This window comes from Salminus brasiliensis, chromosome 12 (assembly GCF_030463535.1).
Source record: "Salminus brasiliensis chromosome 12, fSalBra1.hap2, whole genome shotgun sequence".
Lineage (NCBI taxonomy): Eukaryota > Metazoa > Chordata > Actinopteri > Characiformes > Bryconidae > Salminus > Salminus brasiliensis.
This window is the reverse complement of record NC_132889.1, coordinates 24,010,042-24,036,835: the sequence shown is the minus strand read 5'-3', so window position 1 is coordinate 24,036,835 and position 26,794 is coordinate 24,010,042. Positions and strand designations below refer to the sequence as shown.

At 41.8% G+C, this 26,794-nt stretch overlaps 2 protein-coding genes across 10 annotated transcripts in view; one reads left to right on the top strand and one right to left on the bottom strand.

The window, feature by feature from the left end:
- spag9a (sperm associated antigen 9a) overlaps nucleotides 1–13,054 on the top strand; it is a 55,122-nt gene extending 42,068 nt beyond the window's left edge. For 4 of the 9 annotated variants that reach the window (XM_072693680.1, XM_072693674.1, XM_072693671.1 and 1 more), the window contains 13 exons: nucleotides 1,197–1,365; nucleotides 2,230–2,451; nucleotides 2,590–2,785; nucleotides 4,784–4,939; nucleotides 5,173–5,253; nucleotides 5,676–5,743; nucleotides 5,840–5,988; nucleotides 6,321–6,492; nucleotides 7,447–7,560; nucleotides 8,257–8,292; nucleotides 9,578–9,754; nucleotides 10,557–10,688; nucleotides 10,851–13,054. In XM_072693680.1, coding sequence (XP_072549781.1) covers nucleotides 1,197–1,365; nucleotides 2,230–2,451; nucleotides 2,590–2,785; nucleotides 4,784–4,939; nucleotides 5,173–5,253; nucleotides 5,676–5,743; nucleotides 5,840–5,988; nucleotides 6,321–6,492; nucleotides 7,447–7,560; nucleotides 8,257–8,292; nucleotides 9,578–9,754; nucleotides 10,557–10,688; nucleotides 10,851–10,981 — 1,803 coding nt within the window. In that variant the 3' untranslated portion in view covers nucleotides 10,982–13,054. The remainder of the gene's footprint in view (nucleotides 1–1,196; nucleotides 1,366–2,229; nucleotides 2,452–2,589; nucleotides 2,786–4,783; nucleotides 4,940–5,172; nucleotides 5,254–5,675; nucleotides 5,744–5,839; nucleotides 5,989–6,320; nucleotides 6,493–7,446; nucleotides 7,561–8,256; nucleotides 8,293–9,577; nucleotides 9,755–10,556; nucleotides 10,689–10,850) is intronic. The other 5 variants (XM_072693678.1, XM_072693675.1, XM_072693676.1 and 2 more) reach the window with 3 other exon arrangements.
- Nucleotides 1–26,794, bottom strand: part of rps2 (ribosomal protein S2) — a 267,844-nt gene that overhangs the window by 80,115 nt on the left and 160,935 nt on the right. The window lies entirely within an intron of this gene.

The following is a 26,794-nucleotide window of genomic DNA, read 5'->3' as shown; positions in this document are numbered from 1 at the left end:
GCCAACATGTCCTATTTTACCGTGTCCAAATAATTCTTTGGATTAATTTGCCCAAAGCACATTATTCCAGATGTCCTAGTCTTGTTCTTGTCCTAATGTTCTTGGAAAACTTCAGTCTTTTAGTCTTGCTCTGATGATTTTTTTTTTGACAGCAAGATCGATTTTGTACCTTGACTTGTAGATGCCATGATGACATTTTCGGATTGTTGGAGATATCTTTGTGCATTTTTTGGTCTGCTTTTGGACTGAACTTGTTAGGAGGGCCTGACTTTAAGTGTTCTGAGATCTTTTTAAATCCTTAAATCCTTTTCAAATGAAGGCCTCAGAACAGAAAGCTTTTTGGATCATGCCATGCTGATAACAGTCGCTGTACCAATTAAGAGCAAACCAAACTAGATGTCTGAGGTTTAAATGAGGGAGGCTTTTCCAAAATCCCCTCTAATGATGTTCTAATCATCTGCAGCTAATGTGGTGCACCTGATTCTAATATTTTAATGACATTACCAGTAGTAATACATGTGGGGGTCATTCTTCAGGTAATGTGCTTAGTTATACTACCCTCATCCCTCACTATTGTTTAAGTGAAGATCAAACGTCCATATGTTTAAATAATTAAAAAAAGACAAAGGTTTTCATGGGGTGTCCTAACTTTTGCATATGTCTGTAAAGGCCTCACATTTTCTTATGGAACTTGTTTATTTTTATAATTTACTATAAACCTTTTGTTTTCTTCACCCCTTAAAATCATTTTCAGACTTTTTTTTGAGGATTGAGGTATAAAAAAAAAAAAAAATTTAGGATTAAAAGGAAACAAGACCTATCAATAATTACCTTTAGCAAAATATGTGATTTTAGTAAAAGAGTAAGAAAATTCATCACAATAATAGTAATATTCGAAATGATATAAAAAGTAAGTGACATTTGTTTATAAGGCATATTTACACAAGTGTTAATCCCATGTTGTACCAGCAATTAAAACAATACAGGAAATGGTAATGGTAAAAAAAAAGTCAGATAAAATGCTGGTGTTGACAAGGGGCCCTTTTAACAATCTCTTCTTAAGTATTTTCTTAAATTTGTTATTTCGAAAAATCCTAACAAATAAGAAAACACTGGTGAATGTGGCATGTAGAGTCTGTAATCACATGGAAGCAGTAGTTTGTGAATTGTTTGTGATGTTTGGTGTTGTGTGTCAGGAGCAGGAGTGGGAGCCGCTGCAGGTGGAGATGTCCAGTCGGGTTTGGATCTGCACCAGCACCCACTCTTCCACCAAAGTCATGATCCTTGACGCCACGCAGCCCTCCGAGCTACTGGATAGCTTCTACGTCTGCAACTCACATGTACTGTGTATCGCCAGCGTTCCAGGTAAACAAACACACACACACACACACTGATAGTTTACTGAAAGTCTCATTTGACTTATTTCCTTAATGGGCCATGGACCCACTGGACCTTAGACCTTGTTGTTTTTGTGGGTGGAGCACAATCAAATTATTGTGGGCCATATTGATTTTGTGAGTAAATGCAAACAGCTCACTTTAAGTATTTGTCTAGCTATTACGCTTTATGTTAACTCAGGTTCTTTCACACCTATCTTGTTTTGTCTGGAACGTCAGACTTTTCATGGTTCGGTTTGTTTGCACTTTTTTTGGATGGTCCGGACTTTCAGACCAATTACAGGAAGTTGAGGCAGGATATCGCCACAATAAAGGAAAGAAAAAGAACCGGTGTTATGCTGAAATCCACTCCCCTTTGCACGCAGTGTATATATATTGTTGCTGTCCAAGCAAGAACTTGTACCTCCAAAATTCCTTCTTCACTTATTCCAATTGTGTCCAATTATAACTATATATATATGTCAAGGTGTGGAATATACATATATGGTATCATGGGAACAGCCATTCTTAAAGACAATGTGTTGAAAGCAGGAACAATGGACAAGTATAAGGATCTGAGTGACTTTGACAAGAGCCAACATTGTAATGTTAAATGACATCTTCAAAATGGCAGGTACATAAGGAAGAGCCCCACCCTTATGTAGTTTCTTACTAAGTATTGCATCCTGTTGTACATATTTTAAAAAAAGCAAGTCTATGCAGACTGTTGTAAAGGAAATTACATATTTATTATTGTTTATATATTGCTTTCACTTGCTAACCCCAGACTGCAAAGCAATGCAAGGAAATAAAAAAAAAAATCTTTGTTGGTTCTTGTGTGTTTTTCCTTTAGGTGTCCTGGAGACAGATTACCCTGCTGGAGAAGAAATTCCTCAAGACACAGAGGGGGGACTTGAAGGCTCTTTGACTGGCAGTGTGGCCAGCAACAGTTCACAGGGCAGCGAAGGAGCACTGAGTGGCATCTCAGCGGTGGGTTGCACAGCAGAGGGGGCAGGCTCTGGCAGTACAGGCACCAATGAACTTCCAGCAGAGCTCAGCCCTGTCAGGGGTAGAGGTAAGGACTGTGTGTTGTGTAGGAATGTATTAACCTAACTTGTACCAACAACAACAGCCAGTTTTGACCACTTACCCTAGATGTAGTCCATTTTAGACTGATATGAACTGCGATGCAGTAAAGACTGTGTTTGTGTAGTGGAGTTGTCTAGAGAACCCAGCCCCAATGAAGATGGGGTCCCCACGGCAGAGGAGGCCACCGAGGCCACGGAGGAAGAGGAGGGGAGCGTGGGCACAGATGCCAGCCAGCCTGGCATTTACACTGAGCATGTGTTCACAGACCCACTGGGAGCAGGGCCCACAGAAACCACCGCATCCACAGATAGTAGCATAAGGTGAGTAGTATAAAAGGGTTTTTTGGCAGAATAACAACAACAGCCTTCTCTGTGGCAGACTTGGGTTCAATTCTTTGGCCAGGCAAGCACACCATGCCACACCAATAAGAGTCTTTGGACCTAACGTTACATTGACCTACCTGTTCAAATGTGGATAAGCTCTGGCTAAAAGTGTCAAAAATGTCATTTAATTACTTTATACTTGGAAATGTTGAATATAGGAAAACTAAAAACAAAAAACAAAAATAACATCCTAGTCATTTTTTATGACTGTTGCAGATAGGGTTGCAACGGTATGAGATTTTCACGATATAATAATTATCTGATCATCATGGGCATCATGTCCTTGCCAATAAAATATGCTACAGCATGATTCAATTATTTTGCTTGTTTAGATGAGGGATCTAACTTAATTCCCTTTGAATATGACTGTGTGATAGTTGGCTAAGCTGGATCAGGAAATGTCAGGCTTGGCCCTAAAGCATTAACAGAATAATAATAATAGTAATCATAAATTATAGATGTGTAAAAGGACCTTAACATGGCCTTCCTCACGTCCGTTTTTGGCATGTGCGGGTGAGATTCACAGCTGGATTGCGTTTTCCTTTAGTACCAGTAATAAGCAAACGCCCACGGTACGGTAAGCGTGAATTTTAATACCGTGGTATACCGTGAAACCGGTTACCGCTGCAACCCTAGTTGCAGATTAACAAGCCTGATTTTGCAGCGACATTTCTCAAAATCTGCAGCAGTGTTTTTAAGATTGTAGAAATTTGTATTTTAAATGTAGAAAATGTAATTATATACTAGCACCATACCATAGCTTAAGTGCAGCTACAGGCCAAGCAATAGACTAAAGATGGCAAAAAAAACATTGTTATGAAAATTAGCTGCAACAACAAAGTGCCTAATAAAACATCACCCATGTGTACATTTTGTTGACTGTTGACATATTTTCTAAATAAACCTTGGATTATTCAGGACATTTAAATCATTTGTTAAAATAAAATTATTTGTAACATCGACTAGTGCTGTCTGATTGTGAAGTAGAGCAAGTAGACGAAGCAGTCAAAACAGCACCAAAACACTGTTGTGTGCAGCAGTGTGCAGAGCTGTGTGTCAAATAAACACAGGTTGGCGATCTGGTAGCACCAGGGGGGTTGGACAAGCCAAACAATACAAGCACCAAACAATAAATGAGTCAGACCTAGCATGAAATAAGACAGAGGCTTCAGAGGATTGGTTGGCTGAGAAAAACAGGGTTGTAAACATGTACAGAACATGAGCTGTGCCTAAAGTGTTACAAAAACAATGACGTGCCAAAGCCTCCAAGTGAACGTGTTCAGCAAGGTGGCAAACACCTACACATACAATGCAGACACTCAACTGTTGAGCAAACCTAATCTAGGTGGGCTGTAATCAGGTGTATTAATTTTTTTTCTTGCTTTTGTTGGAGTAACTATCTCTACTGTCCTGGGAAGAAGCAAGATGAGTATTAGTGAGGTCAGGATGCTGGATGATCACCACCCCACCTCGTCCTCATCCGCCCAGCTCATCCCACAAGTATTGGGTGGAGCATAACCATTCCAGTGAACACAGTTCAACTTCTTCACCGCTCAATAATGGGGGGCTTAATACCCCTCTAGCTTACACCTGGCATTAGATATGGTGCCAGTAGGTTCATATCTATCTGCTTCAGAGAGTCAGTGCTCCAATTCTATTGACAATACTTCTCTATAGGGACTGGATAAGCTGTGCGAATACATTCAGTAAAAGGGGTGTCCACAAACATTTGTACAAATTGTGTATTAGAACAGCAATAGGTCATTTAAGTGTCATTACTCTTCATTATGTTCTCGAGAGATCCATATCCACAGAAAGAAATCCAGCCAGTGGAGAAACTGTTGATATACAGTAACTAATACTAATGTTATACAGAGGCCCCGTCCATCATGTCCATCATCTGTTAACCTTAATTTATCCCTGAACTGACTGGAGTGTGAATGTGGCACGTGTGTGTGGGTCTGTCAGGGAGTCGGGTCAGGAGAGAGATGGGACGGCGTCTCCAGGCAGCGAGCAGGACCAGGCTGGGGAAGAGACACAGAGGATGAGCAGCACCCTGCCCACTATGTGGCTGGGAGCCCAAAATGGCTGGTAGGTCATATACATACACACACATGCACACTCAGGAATGTCTTCCCTTCCCTAGGCACAGTTTCCTTGGGGAATGGCATTTGAGCTGTGATATTTCTAGGAAAGTAATTCGGCTGCCATCTTTGCACGTCCATACCGGTCTGCTGAGATGCACTTCTGCATAAATGGATGTTGTTGTTTTTTTAAGTGACATTTTGATGCATCCTTTGCCTCTTTTTCTGACCTTCTTCCAGCTTGTATGTGCACTCGTCTGTGGCCAGGTGGAGGAAGTGCCTCCATGCGGTGAAGCTGAAGGATTCTATTCTCAATATAGTGTAAGTGGAAATGAGTGATGGATGAGTCAGTACAGGGGGGGCGGGAAGATTGATGTCAGTGTAATTTTGATGATTTGTCACTATTTTACCTGGATAGAACAAATAATAAAATGCATATTACAAATACATATTTTCCAGTATTTAGAAAATTCCCCTTTTACCATAAAAAAGTACCTGAAGTTTGCTTTTTTGTGATTGTACCAAAGCTACAAGGTAATTGTAACTTAAATGAGGGTAATGGAAGCTTATAGCCCATCAAATAGCTTGAATACTAAGCGTATGTGCTCTCTGACATTACATCACATACTGTTATATATAGTTGTACATTGTAATAAAATGGTGTACATCTTTTTTGACTATTATTTTAAGACAGACATGTATTTTACCAACTTTCTCATTATGTCTCATATCTTTTTCCATAGTCATGTTAAAGGGCGAGTGCTGGTGGCATTAGCTGATGGTACACTAGCAATCTTCCACAGAGGTCTGGGTAAGGCCGTCCTTTCCATCAGTCTGAATACTACACCAGTTTTCCAAAGCTTTCCGCCTCCCAGCAGTGAACAAATATCCCTGTCCCACTTCACAGACAGCCAATGGGATTTAACCAACTATCACTTGTTGGACCTGGGCCGGCCTCACCACTCCATCCGCTGCATGACGGTCGTGCATGATAAAGTGTGGTGTGGCTACAGGAACAAGATCTACGTCATCCAGCCCAAAGCTATGAAGATTGAGGTTCATACAACAAATCACATCCAGATTACAGTCTTAAGTTTAGAATTTCTAAGCATATATACCAACTTTTTATATTTTACTTGTAGAGAGAGATTCCTGAATGCATATTATGTACATTTAAAAAAAACACACAAGCAAATAATAATAGCAGAAATTTACTATAAATAGATATATACAGCCTTTTAGCTATCATGCAGTAACTTTTTGTTTGATACAAAAATAATATTTCAATCTGCAATTATGAAATAATGTATTATTCAATGTATTAATACGATTAGTTATACTTGCAGTGGCTGCTAGGCTACATGACTGAACAGCATTTGTGTTTGTAGAAATCGTTTGATGCCCACCCCCGGAAGGAAAGTCAGGTGCGTCAGCTGGCCTGGGTGGGTGATGGCATCTGGGTGTCCATTCGTCTAGACTCCACCCTGCGCCTCTTCCATGCTCACACTTTCCAGCACCTCCAAGACGTGGACATTGAGCCCTACGTCAGCAAGATGCTGGGTGAGAAGCAGGAGGAAAGCTTATCTTCATTCTCAACTTGTCTAACCTTAGGTTTTTATACAGTCCAGAGGAGGGGAACAAACCTAGTTTCTTTTCAGGTGTTGCTACACCTTAAATGTCAGTCTAATCTTTAGTGTCACTAATATTATCCAAGGCTACGCTTAGTATTTCTAACTTCTAGGCTCCCCCTACAGGGAGCTCAGCCCTACATGGGCTTTGAGCCACCCCCAAAGGACACGCTTTGCATATGCATTTCCGGACAAGCTGAAAGATACAGAACTGTAACTGAAGCCTTACGCAGGTCTTACACACGTTATCCTTCATGCTTCACCATAGTTACAAATTGCAGCAGTAGCATGCCACGCCCAGAGTGGCAATGACAGAGATGACATTCTTTCTATGGCACACAAGTCAATGGAGCATCACAATGATGTTGAAGCTGTTTCTTTAAGGTACAAATGTTACATAATGTTGCTTTAAAGGAACATCTAAACAAGCCTGAGGCTCTACAACTGTTAAGCATGGCAGTGGATTGATCATGATTTGGGCTTATGTTGCGGCCAGTGGCACAGGGAACATTTCACTTGTAGAAGGAAAAAAGTATTGAATTAAACACCAACAACTTCTGGTAGCAAGCACCCAGAATTACATTATATACATTGAATGACTATATATATATATATATAGTGTAAATGTACATGTTAGTTATTCTTCTCACAAAATAAGACTGTCCACACAACAATCATTTCAAAGAAGTGTGAATAATAATAAGTGTGGAAAATCTTTACAAACACAAAGAGTTTTAGGCCTATATTTCTCTGTGTTTTTTTTCAATGCGCTGTTAATAATGAAGATATAACAAAACAAAATAAGGCATATTTAGCTCATTTAGCAAATGTGGGTATTGACATATCGTCACTGCTGTCACTGAGTGCTCTTCTCTTACTTTGATAGGCACAGGCAAACTGGGCTTCTCCTTTGTGAGAATCACAGCTCTCATGGTGTCTTGTAACCGGCTGTGGGTTGGAACAGGAAACGGCGTCATCATTTCCATCCCCCTATCAGAATGTGAGTCCACCTATACATATGTGTAGACACAGGATTTCACATTACAGGGGTTGCTGATATATACACGGTCAACGGTTTGGGGACAACTTTCTTCATTTTGGATTTGTCAGCTGTAATGTTGGATTTTCACTGTTATGGTTTATGGTTTAGAAACATTCAGTCGTATAGTCACCGGAGTGTATTCCTTGGTATGTAAAAGTATGTTGAAAAGTAGGTGTTTTGTACACGAGGAGTTTCTTGTTAGAGACCCATGCCAAGCTCTGCACATTTTGGTGTTTTCTCTTCTCCAGCACACCAGGGACTAAATCAGAAGCAGAATCAGAATCAGATTTATTGGCCAAGTATGTTCACACACACAAGAAATTAGTTCTGGCTGTTAGTGACTCTAGTGTTAACAATATACAGCTACATATAATTTATATGCTACTGGCCTATACCTAATAAAGGTGCCAAAACGTTTTTTTGGATCAATGCCGTTGAAGCCCCGCATTTGATTCCCTAAACAGCCTTTCAGTGTGAAGAACCCTTTAAAGAATCTATCACTGTACAGTATGCTGTTTACACCTGGCATCAATGTGTCTTCAGCAATCTGATCGCGTTCAGATTTTACTTGACTCCTCGACCTCCTCCTCGTATCCTCTCTTTTCTGCTCCTCTTTCTTGTCTCTGACTCTCTTCTGGGCTCCTCTCTCCATAGCTGTGGGTCTGCAGCATGGACTCCTCAGGTTGAGGGGTGAGTGGGAAAAGTGCCTCTGTGACTTGACCTTACCCTGCTGCTGTCCGCTAGCTTGCGCTTATTCTGCATCTTGGTCAACGTCAGATAGTTTCTTGTTCTCTCTTTGTCCCTCTGTCTCTCTCAGGGCGTTTTCACACCTATGGTTTGTTTGCTCTGGTACGAATCGGTTAGGTAGTCTGTAAACTTGGAGCGTTTTCCCCTTGGTTTGATTTGTTTTCACGCACAAAAAACAAACAAACAAGCGCACCAAAATGACAACATCTGGGCAACATATGGGAGTTATGGAGTACATCTGGGTTGGATCAAGGTCAGATCACATTCTCACCGTAAACAAACTGCTCCAAAACCTCTTCTCAAGGGTCTTGGTGCGGTTGTTTTTGTCCGTTTCTGAGTGCGATTACTGTGTTCACACCTGCCCAAACAAATCGCACCAAGGGTGAAAACGGGTGCAAAACGCCTTCAGATTCAGATTCAAAGTAGCTTTATTGGCATGACAACATTGCTAGTGCATTACAACAATAGCAAAACAAAATGTACAATATAAGCAACAATGACAATGAAGGAGTGGCGATTGTAGTAAATATACATAGTGACAACAAGTATTAATGCAAATAGTGAAACTGTTTTACTGTAAAATAGATTCCTGTTGATCTCTCTTTCTCTGTTTGTCTCTCTCCCAGTGTGTGAGCTTTAACTTTTTAACATTCACCTCATCTCAGCAGACGCCTTGAGTCCAAATATTCAGTCTGCGCATCTCGCTCTGGTTGCACTTAAGCACAATGTTGCACTAATGTAAATAAGTGTGATAGTTTGGTGACAAATTAAGTTTACACAATTTTCCACTTACCTCAAATGTCCCAGATCAACCAAGATGAGCTTTGCCTTAAGCTTACAAGTAATGTCAGCTTCTGCGTCATTCTTTTGCATCATGCAAGCTGCATGCCATAAATCTCTATATACAGTATATGTGCATAGTTTTTATGTGGTTTCTGACACTGTATCACATACTGTTATCTATGTATGCTGCATAGCTCGAACAGCAGTAGCAGCTAAGGCCCGGATTGTGTCTGTACTTTTATCCACTGCTTTAGATAACTGTTAGAAACCAGACTTTGGTTAGCTTTGGTTAGATTGGCTTCATTTGGGGTAAGAGGAAAGTTGTGCAAATTCGATTTTTCACTGAATGTTTGATGTAACGTAGAGCAGGAAATTTTCTTGAGGCTTTGCTAAGAGTCTCAAGGTTAACGTCTGCTGCTGTCCCTTGTCCCTTGTCTTTTTGTAGCTAATAAGAACGTTGGGGTTATAGCTAGCCGGCCTGGAGGGGCAGTACGAGTGTACGGGGACGAGAGTTCGGACATCGCAGTCTCAGGCTCCTACGTGCCATACTGCTCCATGGCTCATGCCCAGCTCTGCTTCCATGGCCACAGAGACGCCGTCAAGTTCTTTGCTGCAGTACCAGGTAACATATATTTCTATATTTATAATATACATACAGTCAAATGCATAAATATTTGGACAGGAGGGAACTCAGCATTTGTTTATGTCCTTGGGTTCCAGATTCCAGATTAGACTTTAGAATATGCATCCAATTATTAAAAATAATTGTTATCCAATTATTTTTGAATCTGTGAAAATGGAGGGACTACACTATAAGGACAAAAGTATTAGGACGTCTACACATCACACCTACAGCAGATTTTGTGACATCCCATTGTAAATCCATAAGCTTTAATATGGATATATTATTCCTCCCCTTTGCAACTCTGACAGCTCTGACAGTTTTTTGGAGATCGGCAGAGCGCTGGCCACTTTCATGCACTATGCGTCTCAGCACTTGGCGGCTCTGTAACTGTACGTGGTCTGACACCTTGTGGCTGCTGCTTGAGTTGCTGTGATTCCTAACCATTTCCCCTTCTTAATAACACCACTCACAGCTGATGGTGGAAAATCTAGGAGGGAAGAAAATTCACTGACTTGTTGCAACAGAGGCATCTTATTACAGTGCTATGCTGGAATTAAGTGAGCTATTTAAAATGACCCATTAGCAAAAGATCAGAGTGCATTCCTAGGTGCTTCATTTTATACATCTGTGGCAATGGAACTGAATAAAACACCGGGATTCAGTGATGAAGAGTACCAATACTTTTGTCCATGTAGTGTGTAGTCCATGTAAAACAATGTGTGTGATTCCTATCTAAAATATGCAGCTTGCAAGTTAAGCGTGTTTGTGTGTTTGTGTGTGTGTGTGTGTCCATCCACAGGTCAGGCAGCAGCACCTGACAGCATGACCCAAGACTCAGACACTCCTTCTTCCAGTAGTCCGTCACAGGAGCAGCAGTCCAGATTCATGCTGGTCATGAGCGGAGGGGAAGGCTACATCGACTTCAGGATGGGTATGGGCTCTAGAAACCCACTCATTATCAGCCTAATCATGGAGGATGGCTTGATTTGACTTCTGTAAACAGGACAACACACATTGGGCTCCTTTATTTAATGACAGTGACATTGGTTTCTGGCGCACCTTAAAACTGATTTGTCTGATTTGTGTTTGCCAGGAGATGAAGATGTAGGGGGAGCGGCCGAGGATGAGGAGCCGCTGGAGCCCACAATCAAGCTGCAGTCGGCTCCCGCCAAAACCGAGCGCAGCCACATCATCGTCTGGCAGGTTGCCATCGGCGACGAGTGAGCGTCTAATCACTGCCTCAGGTTCAACAGAGAGCTCCGCCCCCTTAAGCGACCCTACATGGGCCTCCGTTACACGTTTTTATTTCACTGTTATAATTATGATTCCCGTTATTATTAGACGACTGACAGCGAGCCACACCATAGGTGACACTTTTATATTTATGCTTTCTTTAAGAGTCATCATTTTGTAGGAATCTGGCATTTTCAGCACACAGCAAGGCAACAAGGGAAACTGGAAAGCAGAGGAGAGGGATAGAAATGGCAGGGAATATTAAAGGGAGCAGATAAATCCGTCCAGGACTGAGAAATCCCGAATTGTCAGTCCAAATAACGACCTGGACTCCACTGAAGTACTGAATCTTAGGGATCAGTGAAGGAAACAAGCGCTTTTAGTTCACACCATGACCAAGTAAGTGTATTAGCACACGCCATACTGTATAAGGGATTATAATTCAGGTTGAATTTTTGAATTTATGTTGTGTTGTTTCATTGGATTAGGCTTTGTGGAAGACTGAGCAGGCCGTCATACGGAGCTATGGGTTGGTGCACAGGGACTGTACTGTGGTAGATGACTCTAGAGCATCAGAAAGCTATTTCTGCGATCTGTGTGGCATGGGTTCTGTATGCATTGTCTTAGCACCTTAAAAGCATGGTGTAGGTAGAGCCAGTGTGTAGGTGTGTCTCTTTAAGTGTAGTGGGGGTGTATTGTTGCCTGCATGGAAGAGTCGAGTCTCTCGTTCCTCAAGGCCCTAGTTCTAGAGGGTGCTAGCACCTTTATGCTAGAGCTAGCTTGCTGGCACTTTAAAAAAAAAAGAGAAATAATAACCAATGTACATTTACACATTTATTCAAAGACCAACATGTGACGTTGCATTTTGTTGCGTAATTCAAAAGGGATTACCCTGTTACCAAAGGACAAACTGTAAAACTAAGAACAAATGATTAACAGCCTGGATATAGTCCGTTGCATTTCACCTAGGTGGCATTTTTGGGGCGTTTTGCGATGTACATGAAATCAGCGATCAATTTTTTTAGGGGATTAATTTCAGAATATTTTTTGTTCTTTGACAGGGAGGGATTTTATCTAAAGCAGTTTGTGTTGCACCTTACATTGTTCGTCTCCAAGCGCTAAGCCAGTGTTTTTTGGTCTTTTAAGCTTATTTCTTTTCTTTTTTTTTTTTTGTCTTGACTCAAGTGTTTACGTGTACAGTCTGCTACATGTGGAGACCAGTCAGTATGTTCTTAGTTCTTATCCTCATTCCTTTTTGCTGTTTTTGTACAATCTGTGTGTGAGACACTATAGTCTTTTCTTTGGTGGTGTATGTCTAAAATGAACGGGCCAATGTTTGACTTTTTTTTGTATTTTAAGAAAGAAAACAAACAAACAAACAAAAAAAAATAACCGGCTTGCAGTTGGCCTAGTTTCGTTCTTATTCCGTCTCAGAAAGGGAACCTTCATATCGTTGATATTGCCATTCCAGTATTTATTTTTCATAAGGAACTTTGTGGTTCAGAATGTAACTTTATACATGAGAATTCTATTAGTTTGACATGACTTACGTGGCATATGTCAGACACGCTCCGAACCCATTCGTTCGGCGTTGTTTCGCAGACATTGTGAAGAAATCACATTAATACAGGTTGCTAAGTGTAACATCATGGACTGAAGTAGGTAGGGAACACATAATAACCTCTGTGTGGGTCATCTGAAAAAAAAAAAAAAAAAAAATCAACACATTCATCGTACTAAGCTATGCATGTTTTTTAAAAGGACACTGCGGCGTATTTGTTCAAATCCCTGTTTATTAACCACCTTTTTGGGTGGAACGGTGCGTATGTGAGTATGTATGAAGTGGGAATGAGTGGTGTACGGTTGTACTGTGGCTCCACTAGCTGCAAACATATGTACGTGTATGCAAGCGTGTATGCGTGCATATGGTTCCTTGATCCCTTAAATCTCACAGGATGTGCTGTGGTTGTCACAGCTTGTCATTACTGTGGTTTTTTTCCTGTTCAATGTTTGCTAAAACAGCATCATAGCCTTATTTTTAACAATCTATTAAACTCAATTTCATGGGGAATTAACAGCTCGTGGTGTGATTCTTTAAATACTTCCTTGCGAGATCTGAAGGATGAGGTGCTGCACACGTCTGGCAATGGTAAGTTAGATCTTATGGGTACATCTAAACATGCTGACGTTTTTTAGCTTGGTAAAAAAAACAGCAAAGTGAGCGTTCACTTTGTAAGACTGCACACATTTGGTTTCATTAGAGCATCAGAAAGCTATTTCTACGATCTGTGAGGCATGGGTTCTGTATGCATTGTCTTAAAAACACACCTTAAAAGCATGGTGTAGGTAGAGCCAGTGTGTAGATCTGTCTCTTTAAGTGTATTGGGGGTGTATTGTTGCCTGCATGGAAGAGTCGAGTCTCTCGTTCCTCAAGGCCCTAGTTCTAGAGGGTGCTAGCACCTTTATGCTAGAGCTAGCTTGCTGGCACTTTTAAAAAATAAAAGATAAATAATAACCAATGTACATTTACACATTTATTCAAAGACCAACATGTGACGTTGCATTTTGTTGCATAATTCAAACATTGCACACATTTGGTCTGGCATCAACCACCTAGCAAACTAGGTGGTTGATGCCAGCTAAATCTAGCTCATGCTAAACTCACTTGGGAAGAGAGTAATAATTTTTTTTTTAGTAAGTAAATTCATTTATCTCTTCCAGCTATGTATGTTTTTGTGTGGCGGCTTCTTTTGTAACTGGTGATATACTGTATAGCAGGTTCAGTGGCAATCCCAAAAGCAGGATTGCCAAAATTGGTCATTGAGGATGTTTAACTTGGCCCGCCGGAAAGTTACCCTAGCCTACCCCTCACCCGGTGTGAGAACACATTTATATATTATACATAACATAAAAATCCTATTCTTCATTTTATTTGTACCTATGTATAGTTTAATAATGAAACATGGAAGTGACAAACCATGAACCTCAATACTGTTCTGTCCTCATTCAAAAGAAAATCTAATCTAACCAAAACAGAGCTGTAAAAGGCCAATTCCAAAATCCCAAATCTGTTATGCAACAGTCTAAACAATCTTTCTACATGTACATATATCCAGACCACTAGCAAAAGCCCTAGACAAAGATGATGAATGGGTAAAACATGAGAACGACTTTGGAAGAATATGGAGTTGTTAAAACTGGAGAGCAGCACATCGCCTCCAGACTCCAGGAATACCGATTGCTACGCGAGCCAGGCCTCACGACTACGGCTTTTTCTGCGTCATTGTCTGCAGAAGGGGAGCTCAAACTCGTGGCAAAACCTGAGGAGGTAAACGGATTCCTGCTAAACCAAACCCAGATGAGCAAGTGGGGGCAAAGTTAATGGCTAACTGTCTACAACCTCTTCAGCTTGCTAACCAACATATTGCACTGAGCGGACACAACGAGAAGACAGCAGCTCTATCCAGTAAGAATTGTGAATGATGCTGCATCCCGTTTGTCTCACAAGTTGGACGTTGTAGCCGGTTGTCACACCTGAGTTGGCTGCGATCCAGTTTAACTTTCCGATAACAACAAACTTTAACTTTTTCCAAACAACAAAAAGCTAAAGACTTCACAGTTTACCACAACTTGTCTGACTGAATTTTTACAGATGGAAACACGTCCACAGACAGAAAATGGGCCGTACTGTGGGTACAACAGTACTGATTTAATGAGATGCAAATAGATAGAAATGCTTATAAACTGTGTAATAGCTTTATATAATAAAGCATATGATAGTTTTTAATACCGCTGATGTGCGGCCATCTTGGATCTTGATTTTCTCAGGGAACCCCGACTTGTGGGGGTGTTCCAGTTTTAGAAAATTCCAATTTCCTAGTTCAAATGGAATGCTGCATAATTACAGTGTTTTTGTTACAGTAACATAAATGCTATAATAACGCTTTATTCCAGGCTATAATATGTGACTTCTGTGAGGCACTGTGGTGCCATAACCCAGCAGGGCTTTTATCAGGGGTTTTTTCCACCTGCCCTCCATAAAAGTAAAAAATGGCATGTTTCATTCTGAGCGAAATAACAGGGTTGTAAATATGCTTGTCAAATATTATTTATGCATGAAAAAACAACTTAAAATACTCAAAAAATGCATTTCTGGCACCTTCAAACTCCATTCGAAACCTGTCTACCCTCTTTATGTTCACATACTCTGATCACGAACATTAACGTCCTGGCAATGCTGGGCTTTCGTCGTTTCTATGAACTGTTCCTTCTTTTCCTGAGGCAGCATGAACGTACACTTTTAATAGAAAAGACAAGGATTTGCTGCACAAGGGAGAATTCTTTCTAAATCAACCTGGTATAAAGGACACGTACAGGGTCAGGGAGCAGCGAATAAGGCTAAAAATGAATGCTTGTCTGACCATAGAAGGCAGAAGAGCCAACCAGGTGCTTAACGAGTGGGTGCTAACCCAGCCGACCAGCTAAAATCTCTTCAGCTGGCTAACTGTGCACCACAGGCTACAGGCCATGCAGCGCTATGATACAAGGCTAACTGTGAGCAATCACAATGAGGTAATGTAGCCAAAGAAAGCAAGGCTTATCATTTTTTTTCCCTCTCCTAAGCCTTCAGTAAAAGTTCGAATCAGGATGTTTCATTCTGAGGCAACATAACAGGGTGGTAAATGGGTGGGTAAAACTGCATCCGTGTATTTTTGGGCCTAACAGAAGTAAAAATGCAGAACAAATATGGCAGATTTAAACACAGTCCTTTACTTTCTGATTTATATTTATGTAGAATAGTAAACAGTAAAAATGTGGAAGAGCAAAACTAATTTCAAAATCAAAGTCTTGGCTTGATTTTGGCTTGATTTATTACTTTATTTCTTATCTTCTTCTTCCTGCAGTTGGCTTGTGTGCCACCAGGTGGCGGTGCATGGCTACTGCTCGGTCAGCAGACTCCACAGAGGCTTGAGGAATACCTCCTGTGAACTTACATCACAGACCGACTGTGCCCACCCCCGCTCTCTCTCCCACACAGCCGGATGAGACAGCTGCAGCGTACAGATGCGTCTGCTGACGTCACAGGTCATCGCACAAACAAACAAACAAACACACACACACACATGTATGTACACACATGCACACACATGCAGACCCTTTAGGAGATGTTTCATCATAGGCAACGTTTATCAGCTACACTACTATTAATACAATAATACACACCTAACATAGAGACAGCGCTCATTATACGTCAGGCATTACATTAGGAGACACTGATGCAGGACGTGTCAGCATGCACCGGACAACAGGTGCTTACCTCGCATAATTACATGCTGCTGTGGCACTAAATCAGCCTGTATTGGCTGTGCTAATGGATGTGTTTTGGTAAATGATGTGTGTTATAACAGCCTGTGATGATGACTGCGTACAAGTGTTTGTGTGTGTGTGATGACAGGATTAGCTGGTGGATTTCTGAAACACACAGAGAGAGAAAGAGACTGATGGATACAAGCGCAAGCCCAGGCTGCCCACGCACAGAGAGCGAGCAAGTGAGCGAGAGAGAGAGAGAGAGAGAGAGAGAGAGAGGGAGAGGGAGAGGGAGAGGGGGAAGAAACTGCCTTGTTTGCTCGCTCAACCCGCCCTACATGGCTCAGAAGGCAGCACTTACGTAAGCCAGCCAGCTGCTCTATGTCACTGAGGCCTTTGGGTATGTGTGTGTGTGTGTGTGTGTGTGTGTGTGTGTGTATGTTTGTGTATTCACTCAAGCCCATAACCACAGTCATCATTTTCAGGGACCTCTGTTTGTACATGGTCTTAATGATGGTTTGTCGTGCCATTTAAGTGTTGTGTAGGGTTTAGCGGATGAGTCGTCATATCGTTATTATGGAAATAAATGTTATTCGGAGAGTCGTCAAGGTCGTGGCCAGGGGTTTGATTCTCTGGCCAGGTAAGCCCACCACACTACACAAATAAGAGCCCTTGCCTAAGACTCCTGAAACTACCTACCCCCTACCTGTGTAAACTCATAAAGGCCACGTGTCCCAGTGCTCGGCGCGCTCCTACCTTCTTAACCTCTGACACGGAATTCCACATGTTAAGAAGCTCATGCATATTAATGACCAGTTCCTAGCATCTGAGAGAAATGAGTGAGTGGGGGGGGGGTCAGGTGTGCATTTGTTCATTTGTTGATTTGGATCACTGCCATCTGTGGATCCTCATTGTGTATCTATACAATAGCTGTTGATGCTGTGTGTATGTGTGTGTGTGTTTGTGCGTGTAGGTGTTAGACCTTGATCTGTAGGTAAGCCCAGACATCTGTTGCAAACTGTCAACATTGACCCTGGTGGTGCGTCATGCACAGACAGTAAGAGCGAGAGAGGGAGAGAGGGAGACTCTCACTCTCTCTTTTTCTCTGTATACCAACAACCATTAATAATAATAATAATAATAATAATAATAATACTTAAAAACATAAACATCTATTTATCCTGCTCTTTCTCTCTCCCTTCACCCTCTCTCTCTCTCTCTCTCTCTCTCTCTCTTTATCTCTGGTCCAGTCCAACTCCTCTCTTTCTCTACCTCCCTTTATCCTAGGATGTCTCTCTCTGTCCAATTTTGTTCTCTCTCCCTCCAATGCTCTCTCTCATGTCTCCCTCTCTTCCTCCTTCTCTCTCTCTCTCTCTCTCTCTCTCTCACTATCTTTCTTTTTCTCATTTCCTCCCTTTTACCTACTCTGTCTCTCTCTTCTTGTCCAGTCCAGTTCTCTCTTTCTCTCTCGATCTCTGTATAGTACGGTAATAATATCTTAGAGCTAGACTAAGATATGAACATAAGTGTGATGTGCAGGTGAATACCCTGCCTCTTACCTATGGAGGTACCTAACATTTCAGCCTGTTTTTACTTAACCTTGTTTTCCTGGTCCATTTGCACTAGGAGGTCTGAGGACAGCAGTGAAGAAGCTCAAAAGTTCAACTTCTGGGCTGCTCTCCCCCCAGTGGGTCCTGATGGTATTGCAAGGCTGTTGGCAGTTGGCCTTCAGTCTATTCTTTTTAAAAAATAATTTTTTAATCAAAGTTATCATTTTACATAGTCTTTGGTCTATTCTGTCAGCTCCACTGACCATATAGGAGCAGTTGGTAGTTCTACAATTACAGGCAGTAGTTCATCTGTTTCTCTGCATACTTTGTTAGCCTCCTTTCATCCTGTTCCTCAATGGTCAGGACCACATAGGACCACCACAGAGCAGGGATTATTTGGGTGGTGGGTCATTCTCAGTACTGCAGTGACACCGACGTGGTGGTGGTGTTAGTGTGTGCTGGTGGGCTGACTACTGATGAAGGGCTAGAGAATGATCAACACAAACTGTGCAGCAACATGTGAGCTTCTCTGATTTTACATCTGCAAGGTGGACCAACTAGGTAGGAGTGTCTAATAGAGTGAGTGGCAGTGATTGGACACAGTGTTTAAAAACTCCAGCAGCACTGCTGTGTTTAATCCTGCCGCACCAGTGCAGCACACAATAACATGACACCACCATGTCAGTGTCACTGCAGTGCTGAGAATGACCCATCACCAAATCAAATAATAGCTGCTCTGTGGTGGTCCTGTAAGGTCCTGATAGAATGGGTTGTGTGTGGTACCCTGCGATAGACTGATGCCCTGTCCAGGGCGTATTCCTGTCTTGCGCTCAGTGAATCCTGGAAGGCTCCGGACCCACCACGACCCTGACCAAGAAGAAGCAGATAAGAAGATGCATGGATGGATGGTTGTATGGTTACTTCTAATTGGAGGTCTCTGATACGTTCATGGTCATTGGTTGTTTCATGGCTGCAAACTGTCAGTAACCATCCAACCATCCATCCATCTTCCTAACTGCTTCTTCTTCAACAAGCCCATGCTAGCTCCTCATGGCGCTATTCAGCAGAAGCTCCAGTGTTAAGAGTTCCATCATGATACTGCAGCATTCTGCTGTTTCACGATCATGGTACCAGTGTAGCTATGTAGCTTTAAATTAGCACCCCCCCCTTCACCCACTCTTCACCCCTCTGCCCACCCACCCTTCTGCTAATGGATTAGGACTGTGCAGGCGCTCACATTTACAGAGAGCAATCTTGTTTGTGCCCTTGTCCTCCCTCTGGTGTGTCACAGCCATAGCTGAAATAAGCAGTTCACAAGCCAAGCTTCGTCAGGACGAGGAAAGAGCCCTGTCATCAACAGAAAGCAGGGTGGGGGCGGGGCTTCGGTGCCAGTAAGCCAATGAGATGCCTCAAAAAGAGGGACACAGTGCATTAGCAGGTGCTCAGGAGTTTCGGGGGTTGTATTTTTAGGTGAGGTGCTGGTGAGCTGGCCTGGTGGTCCTATGGGTGTGTGCATGTGAGTGTGGTGGAGTGTGAGGGTCGTGCTTGGCCTTGGACGTCTATATTTAATCTGCTCATCGACTCAAGTGTCCCAGCAGTCCTCACTGCTGCGGTGTGTTTGGTGCCCCACTTTCGAGAGCCCCTCACAATACTCACTTCCTCTTTTTGTTTGAGTGTAGCCCTCTGTTTTTCTCCTCCTGCTTCCATTCATCTCTTATTTTACTTTCTCTCTCTCTCTCTCTCTCTCTGAAGGCTAGAGCTGTGTAGGGGGATCAGTAAATTAAAAGCATGAGTTGTTTTCCTCTGAGGTGTTTATTTGTTACAGTGCAAAACAAACCACTAAATGATGGCGCTTTGATGGTGGGATTTTTGCTCATTTATCAATAACAGTGGCCCCAGCTCGAAACAGAATTTACTGGTATTTAAAGGTGCTGTACATGATATCAGTTTAACACACTTTTTGTCAAATTCATTGAATGTTTACCAGCTCTCTGTTTGCAAGCTGGAAAAAGCCAAAAAAGTTCTCGACTCAAGCCAAGAAACACAACATTATACCGGCCAATCAGCAAAGGGTTGCATTTGTGCTCATGCACTTGCTAACGACGTGTTGAACTGCATGCAATGTCACTTTTAGTGAAGGTTTTAAATCTCTCAGCTGGGCCACAAATGCTAAAAAGCTAATATTTTAGTGGTGACTCAAAGCGTGAATTCTACTTCCTATAAAATTATAGGGGGAGCCCAGGAGCAAGAAATTCTTGCATAACACTGCTTTAACCGAATCTCTGTTTGTTAACTCTTACAGATACTCAAATAGCAAATGTACAGCTGTGCTCCCAACCTGTCTTATTGCAATATATGTAACATAAATAATAAAATATACGTAATAATAATAAAATATAGGAGGGAGGGACAGAGTATGTAAAAGGGAGGAAATGAGAGAGAGAGCATCGGAGAAAGAGAGAACAAAATTTGACAGAGAGAGACAGACAGAGAAAAAGGATAAAGGGAGGTAGAGAAAGAGAGGAGTTGGACTGGACCAGAGATAAAGAGAGAGAGAGAGAGAGAGAGAGAGAGAGAGAGAGAGAGAGAGAGAGAGAGAGCATAACCTGTTCAGTGTGGTTAGTATGTCACCTAGTCTACACAAAGCCGTATAGTAGTTTACCAACCACTAGGATGATCAACCTTTGCATGTCTGTTTATCTGTCCATCTGCCTGTCTCAGAGGCCTTAGCAAGGTACAGTGACTCAGGCCTTTCAAGTCTTCCTAACTGCAGCATCTGTGAGGGCTGTGGGACATCAGCATTTCTTTCTGAGTCTGACTTATGAAGACTCCCTTAATTCAGCACAGACAGACTCTGGGGAGGCTAACCAGAGTGGCCCTAGCATTAAGACGAGAGGCACTCCACATTATAGCCAGTGCTGTAAGTGCACTCAAACACACGAGTGAACCAAACTAAGTGAAGAAGAGCGATAGACCAAGAGAACACAGTTCTTAGCAGGACAGAGAAGAGGTCTGGGTCAGATTGGATGAAGGCTAAACTATTGTAAGCTGTTTCTTGTAGCTGGATCTCTGGTGCACTGCTGTGATGCTTCGGTGGTATCTAGTTTAGCGTTCATGTAATGTGTTCTTATTCATGTGCTAAATTTCATTATACCACATTTCTAGTGTTTTTAGTCTGTCTATTTGTGTTAGCCGTCTTCTGACCCTTCATAATTTGTCACTGACTGGCCACCGAGGCGTTCCAAGCACTGATGCCATACCACTATGTCGGTGTCTGCACTGAGTATGCTCTACAACCCAATAAATAATATATCATATATTATTAGAATTCAGAATAAGGCAGATGACTTCAGAAACTGACAAGTGAGCAGACGTACAGGGCAGGGCTTTCTAATAAAGCCGAGCGTATGGGGTTGGGGTTTGGACTTGCATACTGTGTGCATACGAGTCTTTGCCACCGCTCTTCTTCCATACCTGTTCCACCTCGTCCCTATCCTTCCATGTCAGTGGCCTAAAGCAGCCACAGCCACAGCACTGCTTGACACAGCTGACTCTGGTGTGTCTGACTTTGTCACAGCTTACTGCATTATGAAACAGCTCCTCACACACACACACACACACACACACTTCTACCATCCCTCTATTCTGCCAGCCTCTCCTGTGGAGTCTGGGACAGTGCTGTTCTATTCTGGAGGAGCTGGCTGTAAGAGGGACTAAAGGGATGACAGAGCAAAAATAGAGATTCGGAAAATGAGGGAGAAAAGCAAAGGGTTCTGTGGCTCCACAATATGGACATAATAATAGTTTTGGGTGCCATTCCATGCTCCAATTTCCAAACTTTTTTTATTTATTTTTTTAAAACCTAAAACACATGTTTATCCTACAAAAAAAAAAAAAAAAACATTTTTAGGCATAAAATCTTATATATAAGATCTTATATATCATAATTTTTGTGTAGGTACCATATTCAGATTAAAATGTGACAGGGTGGTTTGTCAAGGGGTGGTAAATTACATCCTGAAATGGCCACAGTTGTTTATTAATTAATTTTAGTTATATAATTATATTTGTTATATGCTATATATTTTTATATAGTGTATATATATTATTTGTAATACAAAACAGTTGCTTACTCTATAATGCGTGACAGGGTGGTTGGGCTGAGCTTCTTGGATCCTGTCGAACATGAAAAAGCAACAAGTAAACAATGACAAAATAATGTGAGAACTTGCCTTCTTCTGTTCCTGGCTGCTCCAAAGGCTCAAATGATGCCACTTCCAATACATTATTTATAGACAAAACAAGTTAGTGTGATGGGGTGGTAAGTCAAACAGAGAAAGGCACAGAAATCAGAAAGTTTTTACAAAAATAAGGTTTGCATTTTAAATAAATATATATCAATGAATGTAATTCATTCATTTCTAAAAAAATATTAATAATGAGTTGATAAAAGATAATTTGTTGATATTTAAGATGCAGATGTCATGTTGCTCAGTACGGACTGATGTGAAAATGGCCATGTAAATACTAAGAAATATTAAAAACAGTCATTCGTATACACACTTTGTGGAGAGTACTGTGGAAAGACACTTATTTTGGGCCAGCAAACATTGCGGATGCAACTAGCACGTAGAAAAAAGTATTGCAGAATGGCTTTACTATATATTTTGATTGCAGTTCCTTTGTGCAACAAAATTACAAATTGGTCAGCTAATGATGCCGCGAAATGACCTTCATTATTCTGCCCTAATTAAGTTACTTTTATCAGATTACCTGAATCCCTTCATTACAATACCCTCAGAAACAATCCTCAGGAACTGAGACAGGTCCGGGTACTCACAGCACACAGCACAAACAGTGATTGGTTAGATTGCCTATTTGTCGGGACGTAAGGGTACTTGTGTAGTTCCAGTCATGGAATGGGTATCGCTGTTCATTGTATGTATTCACACGGAGGAAACATGTAAGTGTACACTGTAAGCTATAGCTGTTAGCTGTAAGCTAAGTTGTTAGCTTGGAAACTAAAGTTTGGATTTGAATGGTATTGTGGGAAGACTGTGTGTCTGCGTTCTGCGACGGTTGTTGGGAATGTTAGCGGAAACACATCAAACATGCTAACGTTTACATGTAACCCTCTAAGCTCTTTTATTAGACCCTAAGAATTACTATTATGTAACTACATGCAAAGCAAGGCACTGGTCCAGTTGCTTTCTTATGGTGGCTTCGAGGAGTTTAAGAGGCTAATAGAGACTGTACAGACAACCTGAGGGGGATTATACAACACTGGGTGGAACAAGCTGTAACTTAAACGACTGCCTGTTCAAAACCAGTTAACTCCTTGAAAGCCTTAGTTTAGAGTTTTTGTAACGTTTTCCCATTGTACTGAACTGGTACCAAACCATGGCGTGAACCATACGGTAACATTGGTGTATCATTAAGACATTTTGCCACTGTCCTTTTTTTCTAGGCCACAGCAGCTGCCCTTAATATTCCCAGCTAGTATGTCCATGTGGTGCCAACTGTATGGGTAGCCCAACTGGGAACCACATAGTGTTGTCTCTCAGATTCCACATAGGCAACACATATGAATTCCCAACAAGGTCAGTGATTGGACCAGAAGGGGTTAGGCATGGGCCCTGCATCTTTGTTGTATACTGCACATTGGGGCCTAGATGGGACCCATGTGAGAATAAGGTGGGCTGTAACAATAAGGCCCTTTTAGAAAGCCCAACTTTGGAGTCCTAGTAACAAAGTGTGTATGAACCCACTCAGAGCTCATGTCCACCTAGAACCCACCTAGCCCATGTGATCCCCACATGAGCATGTTGGCTGGATTGTGTGAACTTTTCGTAATAAACGAACCAATAGAAATGCTCTAAAATGCATAAACTCACATTAAAACTTAAAACTAAAATTTTAGAGATACTTTTGTAGCTCTTGTGAGTTTGGCAAGTTGATGTGTGTGTGTGTGTGTGTGTACGTGGAGAGAAAAGGGGTCACAGGCCTGTTCTGAAAGGGCAGCTGTGGATGGCAGGTGCTGTGTGTTGTCTAGATACTGGCACACACTATGACCTTTATTCATCCACCCTCCTCCATATATCCTATTTCATCTCTCTCTCTCTCTCTCTCTCTCTCTCACACTCTCTCTCATACCCTAGACTTTATGTCTCCTTTCATCATCCCATTTTCTTCACTTTATCTCCTACGTTGCCCTATGTGTGAGTGTGCGTGTGTGTGTGTGATGGGAGGCAGATTTGCACATCTAATCATTTTTCTTGGCTTGGAGACACGTAGCTTGTTAGCTAAAGGACAGCTTCAGAACTCAGATCTAAGTGATAATGTGCAATGTCACTGCTTTAGCAGCAGTGCTAACAGCTGAACTGGGTTATGTAAATGGACCTGTTGCTTCGATCAGACGGTGCCATTTAGAGTGAATTCAGAGCTGTTATGATTAAATAAAGTCTTAACTGTACCTTTTGCATTTGCATTTGCAACAACGACTGGTAATTAGTGTAATGATGATGATGGATGGATGGATGGATGGATGTTTTATGCTCTCCAACTGGTTTCTCTATCAGTAATAAACAGAGAATGATGAACACACCCGTTTATACACTCACTTTATTTACGCCCAGTGTTTTATATGAAGTCTTCCCATTTGGCCTTTAGTCTCCTACCAGACATCATGGCAAAACAGAAACTGAATGATTGTGTATTTCACTGCTGTCCAGTGAAAAACATGTATCTCCATTAATGTCCTTTTTTAGTTTTCTTCCTTGTCTGAACCCTGCAGATTCCCTGTAAACTGTGGTACTGTAAATACTTTTGAATGAATAGACCAATAAGAATTCCTATTTTACATGAACTTCCATTCAAAGCTATGAACATTTTTGTCTTCTCCTGTAAAGTCAGAATTTTGGAGATACATACTTGTAATTGGACAGTGAAATTTTTTTCTTTACCCAATATTCCTCCCCAATTTTAGATTACCCAATTGCTCAATTGGGTTTATTAGAACTCTCTCACTATCAGGTGTAACGCTCCCTGCTGGGAGTGCAGACTGACACATGCACAACCAGCCACCTCCTCAGTGATGCAACGTCACCAGGCAATCGATGCGATCTGATACAAGGTACCCAGCTCTGAAAACAGGTGGGAAAAAACAAGCCCACTGCAGTTGCGAATTTAGCAACATGCTAAGTTCCAGTAAAAGGAAAGCAAGCAAACCTGGATGAACCAGTCTACTGACTGTGCCTGAAAAGAGTCGAAAAACCTTCCTAAACATTCACTCAACTTTGTGCCAGCGATCTTCGGATGGCAGCGGCTTTGTTTTAATCTGCTACCAAAGGCAATTTTTTGACCAGGGTTGATGCTGCATGAAGAAATGTGTGCTGGTAGGACCAGGGCTAACAGACAAAATACAACTGGGCCACTGACCCCTCACTAAAATTAAACTTTCAGCTTTACATGTAGCCTCAGAGCTGTCAGAGCATCTCCCAATAAACCTAATTCTTAAATAATGGTTATGGCGTTATAATGGTTATGTTTTTACCCTGTGGAGTTCATTGGGTTGCTACATTTGCTAGCTCACACTCCTGAAAATTGTCAATTTCTAGCAACCAGAAACACTGCAACTGACTGTCAGTACATTTCACAGAGTGTGCAGATGTACACATAAACCAAGTGCACACGTCCCACCTGCCAGCTGAAGCTGAGATTATTATTGGTTCTGTCTGCATTTCACTATCTGTCTGACACCTTCCACCATCCCTCGAACTCAATCAAAAAGAGGTGGGGCATCGCGCCAGTACTTTGAAAAGGTGGGTCAAATGCTCTGGGGTGGGCTTTAGTCGATTGGTAATATGATCAATAGTGACAGCTCTAATCATATTTAGACTGCTATCCACATCAGAAGCGATCCGGCTCTAACTTTGGTGCCAGGTTGCCATGTTGTTCCTCTAATCCCCATGGGAGAGGCAGCATGCAACCTGTTTGATGCGGAAACGGATTGAATTTGTCTGGAGAGCCGTGTCTCCCTGGGGAGAATTCCTGTCTCTATTGGCCTGTTCCAGGCATCAGAGATGCCAACACGCGCACACACACAAATGCAAACAATACACACACACACACACACACACACACACACACACACACACACACACACACGTAGAATCATCCCTCTCCCTCTGTGCCATCATGCTGTGTATTACTGCAGCCTTTGATGTGAACTGTTGTATTTGAACAGATTTCGCTGCTTACTAAGCCAACACTGTTTATCAGCCTGTTCCCTGTCCTTCACATCATAATCTCAAACACACACACACACACACACACACACACACACAAACACAATAAACAGCAGAAAGAAAACATCACAGAAACAGCCAATGAATTCATTTCACATCAGTGTAAGAGATATTTAAACTGACTGGACATCTCTCTCTTATTATTTCTATACATTACCAGATGATCATAACCCCAAATATGCTCACATGGAAAATTGTTGGTACCCCTCGGTTAATGAAAGAAAAACCCACAGAAATAACTTATAAATAAGGAGAACTCTGCCACCAGTCGATCTTAATAAGTACTTGTGGGTCTTAGTGGCCCTATGGTCTGTTGAAAGTTCCTGAGAATATTAAGGGGGACAAGAGGCAAGTGGACACAGGGAGAGCTCTTTGACTGTTGTTCCACAACTCAACAGCAAGCCCAGATGATGTTATTGAAGTGACCAAAGCAACAATATTGTCTCTGAAGTTGATGGTGGAAGATGGACAATAGGAAGTGTGGCCAGCAGTAGGAATACATCAGCAGTCATACTCTGTATCCTACTGATGAGCTTTTTTTGAGCTTCTGCTGCTGAACCTGGACCCACAAGACCAAACAACCCATGCACCACTCAAAAAGCTGGACATGTGATTTGCCATCCGAAAAGGCCCAAGTTAAT